The sequence below is a fragment of the Rhamphochromis longiceps genome, linkage group LG7 (genome assembly GCF_057381845.1).
Source record: "Rhamphochromis longiceps isolate RC_006_pf linkage group LG7, R_longiceps_female_GT1.1, whole genome shotgun sequence".
Taxonomy (NCBI): domain Eukaryota; kingdom Metazoa; phylum Chordata; class Actinopteri; order Cichliformes; family Cichlidae; genus Rhamphochromis; species Rhamphochromis longiceps.
The window spans coordinates 10,637,620-10,644,852 of NC_140563.1; the positions used below are offsets into that span (position 1 = coordinate 10,637,620).

A 7,233-nucleotide genomic window follows, 5' to 3' on the forward strand; every position below is an offset into this window, starting at 1 on the left:
CAGTCCGACTCAGACGCCAGCAAGGTGGAGGTGGAGTACTGGTTTGGGCTGGTATCATCAAAGATGAGCTTGTGGGGCCTTTTCGGGTTGAGGATGGAGTCAAGCTCAACTCCCAGTCCTACTGCCAGTTTCTGGAAGACACCTTCTTCAAGCAGTGGTACAGGAAGAAGTCTGCATCCTTCAAGAAAAACATGATTTTCATGCAGGACAATGCTCCATCACACGTGTCCAAGTACTCCACTGCGTGGCTGGCAAGAAAGGGTATAAAAGAAGAAAAACTAATGACATGGCCACCTTGTTCACCTGATCTGAACCCCATTGAGAACCTGTGGTCCATCATCAAATGTGAGATTTACAAGGAGGGAAAACAGTACACCTCTCTGAACAGTGTCTGGGAGGCTGTGGTTGCTGCTGCACGCAATGTTGATGGTGAACAGATCAAAACACTGACAGAATCCATGGATGGCAGGCTTTTGAGTGTCCTTGCAAAGAAAGGTGGCTATATTGGTCGCTGATTTGTTTTTGTTTTGTTTTTGAATGTCAGAAATGTATATTTGTGAATGTGGAGATGTTATATTGGTTTCACTGGTAAAAATAAATAATTGAAATGGGTATATATTTGTTTTTTGTTGAGTTGCCTAATAATTATGCACAGTAATAGTCACCTGCACACACAAATATCCCCTTAAAATAGCTAAAACTAAAAACTACTTCCAAAAACATTCAGCTTTGATATTAATGAGTTTTTTGGGTTCATTGAGAACATGGTTGTTGTTCAATAATAAAATTATTCCTCAAAAATACAACTTGCCTAATAATTCTGCACTCCCTGTATAACAGCTCTTGTTTGCTGAATAGCCATAATGCAGACAAAACACAAACAACAAAAAGCACAGTTCAAACTGGAATGTAGAACTTATATGATTGAGCAAACAAGGCGCACACATGAGGAGATGACGAGGTGACCAGGAACAGGGATAAACTGAGGGTTTAAATATGCAGGATGACGAGAGGATGGGCAACAAGTGGAAAGACACCTGGAACTAAGAATCTAAAAGCAAACACCAGTAGTTCTGGACATTGGTGATGGAACTGATCTAGTGGATCGGGCTCAGGAACTTGTACAGGTGCAGGAACCAGCTGGGCCCTAGCCACCCTCACCTGGGGAACTGGAACTTTTGAACTGGGGCAGGGGTAGGCAAGGTCCAATTCCATCTCACTCATGCCTCAAGTGTCTGCATTTGGGTCCTTCTCCTCTCTGCCTCCTCCTCTCTGCCAGTATCACAATCTCTCATTACAGATTTTGTGACACTGGCAGAGATCTGCACAGAGCACTGCTGCCTTTGACTGAGAACATTGTTGAGCAGTGGAAGGAATATTTCGAGGACCTACTTAATCACACTGGCACATCTTCTGTGGAAGAAGCAGAGTCTGAGGACGAGGGGGACAACTCAGGGGGTGAGGTCACTGAGGCAGTTAAACAACTCCTTGGTGGCAGGGCACCTGTGGTTGATGACATTCGCGCTGAGTTCCAGAAGGCTCTGGATGCTGTAGGGCTGTCTTGGTTAACACGCCTCTACAATGCTGCAATGACTGCAATGCAGTCAGTGGTTGCTGGAGTACTTTTCTATGCTGTGGTGTGCTGGGGGAGCAGCACAGCAAAGAAGGACTCATCCAGGCTGGAGAAACTGATCAGGAAGGCTGGCTCTGTGGTCGGCATGAAGCTGGACACTCTGGTGACAGTGGCAGAGAAAAGGACACTAAAAAAACTGCTGGACATTATGGACAATGCTGGGCATCCTCTGCACACGGCCATAAACAACCAGAAGAGTCTGTTCAGTGACAGGTTGCTTCTCCCAAAGACAAGAACCAACAGACTTAAAAACTCCTTTGTCCGACACGCCATCCGACTGTTTAACGCCTCTCTGGAGGGGAGAGGGAGGGGAAACAGGAGGACAAAAGAGGGGGGAACAACTAAGCTGTAGTGCCTCTTCACTTCACTGTGAGATACCTTTTTTGCAATACTTTTGTTAATAGTCAACGGTGCAATAGACCTCAATACTTTAAATGTGCAGTTCACTTGTATTTTTATTTTTATTCCTATTTATTCTATTTATCCCCTTCATATATTTTATTTATATATGTCTCTGTATTTATATATATGTGTGTGTGTGTGTGTGTGTGTGTGTGTGTGTGTGTGTGTGTGTGTGTGTGTGTGTGTGTGTGTGTGTGTATATATATATATATAATATTCTGCTCACGCTCTGTAACTTCTGTCGGTGCTGTGCTTTTGGAAACCGAATTTCCCAGAGGAACCCACCCGAGGGATTAATAAAGTTTTGTCTTATCTTATCTCTTATCTTATGAGATCAGGGGAGATACTTCTGGATTGGCAGACTGGGGTGGTGGTTCCCGTCTTTAAGACGTGGAGAAGGCATTTGACCATGTCCCTCAGAGTGTCCTGTGGGAGGTGTGCTTCTGGAGTATTGGGGTGTCTGGCCTATTGCTATGGGCCATTTGATCTTTATAAAACCGTTCCAAGAGCTTGTTCTGCATAAATGGCAATGAGTCTGACTCGTTTTTGGTGGGTGATGGACTCCACTAGTGCTGCCTCTTGTCACAGTTTCTGTTGGTAATTTTTATCGACAGAATTTCCAGACATAGCCAAGTGGTGGAAAGCTTCCACTTGAGTAGTCTCACAGTCTCATCTCTGCTTTTCGCAGATAATGTGGTTCTGTTGGCTTCATCGGGTGATGGCCTCCAGCTTGCACTGGAGTGGTTTGCAGCTGAGAATGAAGCAGTGGGAATGAGAATCAGCATCATCAAATCTGAGGCCATAGTCTTCAGCCGGAAAACAGTGGAGTGCCCACTCCAGGTCAGGAACGAGTTTCTCCCCCAAGTGGAAGAGTTCTATCTTGGGGTCATATTCACAATTGACGGGAGAAAGGAGCAGGAGATCGACAAACAGATTGGTGCTGTGGCTGCAGTGATCCGGACCCTGTACCGGTCCATTGTTTACCCTCACCTATGGCAACTAGCTGTGGGTAGTGACCAATAGAACCAAATCTCTTGGGTGGCTGGCCTCTCCCTTAGAGATGGGGTGAGGAGTTCAGTCATCTGGGAGGGGTCAGAGGAGAGCTGCCGCTACTCCACATGGAAAGGAGCCGGTTGAGGTGGTTTGGGCATCAGATAAGGATGTCTTCTGGGTGCCCCCTGGGTGAGGTGATCTAGGCATGTCCCACCCAGAGAAGGCTCCAGGAAGACCCAGGACACACTGGAGAGACAACATACCTGTTGGCTAACCTGAGAATGCTTTGGTGTTCCCCCAGACATGCCAGGGAAGTTGGCCAGGGACAACTTCCCTGGTAACTGCTCAGGCTGCTGCCCCCACGACTTGGCCCCGGATAAGAAGAAGAAGATCCATGGATGGATGGATGTTTCAACCAATTCTTGTCATTTCACACAGTGAAGGCACCGATTCCTGGTTTCCCCTAGTCTGCATGCCAAATGTCCTTGCGCAAGATACTAACCCCAAATTGCTCTCCGATGCATCCACCGGAGTATGAGTGTGTGTGTGTGAATGTTACTTAGAAAGCACCTAGAAAAATGTGCTTGTGTTAATGGGTGAATGCACAAGTTGTGTAAGCGCTTTGAGTGCTCAGAAGAGTAGAAAAGCACTATATAAGAAGCAGTCCATTTACCATTTAATGACCTCTCTAAAATGACTCTGGAAGACATTGTTTTGAGTCTTTTGGAGTCATTAAAACAACTAAATGCTGAGATGACTTTGCTGTTTAATAACTTGTTGATCTGTTTGGTAGGGAATCTCCCAGAAAAAATGAAACCCTGTCCAGATTTCTTTGCTCTTTTTTCCACAGTAAATATCATACATTGCTAACAGGCTTGTTTACTTAGTATGTGGAAGACACTTCTGGTTATAGTTAGAGTCTATAAAGTGTGTGTGTGTGTCAACATTGCATCCAGCAAATGATATATGCAAACAGACTTACTGAAGTTTTCACAGATGATGTGGACTAATGATTTTGTTTCCCTCCATGGGATTGTCCTGGTCACGTGTCCCCCTGATTCTAAAGATACATGTGATGTGAGTATTTATGTTCAGCCACAATAAACAGCAGAGACAAATGGGTAATGAATTTAAATAAGTCTTCTTGTCCTGTTTTTCATTTCATTATTTCTGTCATTTTTGTATCTCTTGATTTGAATAGAAGGACAATAGAGAGTGCCCATCCCGGCCATGCCCTACTCAGAACTGTGCAGAGAATGTGCCCGGCTGTCCAACACATACATGTGATGTGAGTCTTTGATGTTCAGGCACAATAAACAACCATCAATAATATTTAATGAGCTTAAAGGAAGTCTTCAGGTCCTGTTTTTCTGTTCACTCTTTCTCTAATTATTTTTTTCCTCTGAATTTGAATAGACGGGCAAGAGGGAGTGCCCTCCTCAAGACTGCAAAGAAGAGAATTTACCTGGACACTGCACTGAGCAAACCAGAAGTAAGGACAAAAAACTTTACTAACCAATACATCTGGGAGAAGCATAAGAAAAAAAAATTAAACATGTCTTTTTTAGCACTTAAAATAATAATTAATTTTCTCCAAACTCTTTGGTAACTCTGTCTGGACTATTTATTGTATCGCTTGTTCTTCAGCTGCTTGCTTTAGGGATGACCACAGATCATCTCCCTCTATCTCACACTACCCCTTCCATACTTTTCTATTACACCAACCCTGTGTATGTTATATACATTATATATTCTGATCATTTTTATAGTTATCCTGACATAACTTTGCTTTCTCCTTTTTACTTTAATTCACAAAACTTGACAGGACAACAAATATATATTAAAAAAAAAGGACCTTCTTGTTGGTTTGGGGTTGTTAGAAACAAACTCTGCACTGAGCATCTTCATTGCAGAAAGGTTTAGGGTGGATAAAAACACATTTTGATGTACAAATAAAATGTATTTGCTTTTTTCGCTGTAAGATTTTGCACAAATATTTTAATATCTTCATACCTAGAAGCACAGGAATAATACAATAATGTGATGTGTTTACAGGTTGCACCCATTCTGGTGTAAATTATAACAATGGAGACTCTTGGAGGTCGGTGGAGAGTCCTTGTGATATCTGCCAGTGTTTGGTGGGTCTGACAGCAACTACATGCTCAGGTTTTCATCTGGTCACTCACCTTCATCTCTAATAATGCTGTTCACTCTTCAACACAGGACGGTTATGTTCGCTGTGAGAGGGAGCAGTGTTACACTCCCTGTAGAAACCCTGCTGCTCCTCCTCCAAATACCTGCTGTCCAGTCTGTGAAGGTGGGCTTAATTGCTTTGTGTAATAAGGTTTGTATATGTGTTAGACTGTAGAGGCATAATGTGTCTATTTGTGTGTCTTGTAGGCTGTGATGTGAATGGACATGAAGTCCCTAATGGAGCTATGATCCCTGTTGGAGACCCCTGTGAAGAGTGTAGATGTGAGGTGTGTCTATAAGTTAACATTAGATTTGATTTTGATATGTGTAAGTGAATTAAGGATTATTTTGTTTGTTCTTTCTCTCAAAGAATGGAAATATGGTGTGTTCATACGTTTACTGTCCTGCTCCATCTTGTCACAATCCAGTGTATCATGCTGAGGAGTGTTGTCCACGGTAAGGAGCCTGCCTGCTGCGATCATCCATATCATATTTTAAGCCTGTAGAGTTCTTGTCCTTTTAAAATGTATTTAATCAATGTTTACATAAACCTGTAGATGCGAACAGTGTGAATATGAGTCCAAAGTGTATGGAAATGGAGAAAGTTTCACCTCAAAGAGTGACCCCTGCCTCCAATGCTACTGCTCTGTGAGTTTAGTTTGATAGTTATGGTTACATGATGTTCATGTGACTGAAAAATGGATCTAAATTTATTTGTCTTTCAGATTAGCTGTGATATATGTGACAACTAAGTGGAGAATTTGACATATACATTCAATATTTTTCTTTCTCTGTCTCTTAGGCAGGTGAAGTGTTTTGTAGAAATATGGCTGCATCATGTCCTACATCACACTGTACTCATCCAGCTAGGCACAGAGGAGAGTGTTGTGCCACATGCAATGGTCAGTGTCAAAAATATGCGTCTAGTTCCCTCACAAATTTCAACTTTTACAGAAACAACCGATCAGCTATTTGTGTTTTTTCTTCCAGACTGTCAGTATGATCAGAGGGTGTATGCTAATGGGGTAATGCTCAGGCTTCCTGGGAGTGGACCCTGCTTGCACTGCAGGTGTAAGGCAGGTGTATATAAAATGTTTTGTATCTAGTGCAAAAAAATCAGGCAAAGTGTGCGTTTTATGGCTTTTCCCACATCAGGAGACATATTTCTGCTTTCTTTGTGCTTTTTTCTTTTCTGGATTATAACACAGTTTGACTTCACACTTTTCATGCCTGTTAATATCATTGACAGTTCTTTTGGTGCTTCTGTTTTAGGGTGGGAATATAACTTGCCATGAGAAGAAGTGCCCTCCTGTCCACTGCTCCAACCCGATTACACATCCACATCTTTGTTGTCCAAGCTGCTAAAGAAATTTCTGACTCACACACACACTTACAGTGCATGTGCTGCTTACAAGTGAGTGCCCTATATGAAAACCTTCTCTTGCTATTGTAGCATGTATATTGGATGAGGTGGAATATGAAGACATCCCCAAAGACCCCTCTCATTCCGTTACCCACACCTTTCCAAAAATGTCAGTGTGAATTTGTGCTGTACACAGAATTGTAATTTTTGGATCCCCCATTTTAGCCAACCTACAGAGACCCCGGACTTGGAGGTTTTGGATTTTTTTTTCCAGGATTCACATGTTTATTTTTAATCATATCTTTTTTTTCTTGTTTTTCCCAGGGATGTTTTAGGAAGACCGAGGTTGGTGCCAGTATTCTTTTTTTTTTTTTTTTGTAAATAATAGCCTAACAGCTCTGGATCAGCATGAGGCTATGTGGCAAATCCTGACAAGAAACCACAGGGGGATGCCCAGCGGAGAGACTAAAAGATTCCCCTATGTTTTGAGGGTAAATGGGAATCATAGCACTGCAACTGGCTTATTTCAAATCAAATCAAATTCAAATCAAATTCAAATTTTATTTGTCACGTACACAGTCATACACAGTACGATATGTAGTGAAATGCTTGGACAACTGCTCGTGACCTAAAGAGAACAAAAAAGGAA

General features: G+C 42.4%; 1 protein-coding gene across 1 annotated transcript in view; it reads left to right on the forward strand.

Annotated features, from left to right (window-relative positions):
* Nucleotides 1-6,763, forward strand: part of LOC146664800 (uncharacterized) — a 28,168-nt gene extending 21,405 nt beyond the window's left edge. Inside the window, exons 11-22 of the mRNA XM_085411834.1 lie at nt 1,368-1,550; nt 2,765-3,040; nt 4,230-4,316; nt 4,445-4,520; nt 5,084-5,166; nt 5,252-5,345; nt 5,429-5,508; nt 5,592-5,677; nt 5,779-5,869; nt 6,024-6,123; nt 6,212-6,292; nt 6,675-6,763. Coding sequence (XP_085267960.1) covers nt 1,368-1,550; nt 2,765-3,040; nt 4,230-4,316; nt 4,445-4,520; nt 5,084-5,166; nt 5,252-5,345; nt 5,429-5,508; nt 5,592-5,677; nt 5,779-5,869; nt 6,024-6,123; nt 6,212-6,292; nt 6,675-6,763 — 1,326 coding nt within the window. The remainder of the gene's footprint in view (nt 1-1,367; nt 1,551-2,764; nt 3,041-4,229; nt 4,317-4,444; nt 4,521-5,083; nt 5,167-5,251; nt 5,346-5,428; nt 5,509-5,591; nt 5,678-5,778; nt 5,870-6,023; nt 6,124-6,211; nt 6,293-6,674) is intronic.
* The last annotated feature ends 470 nt before the right edge of the window (nt 6,764-7,233 follow it).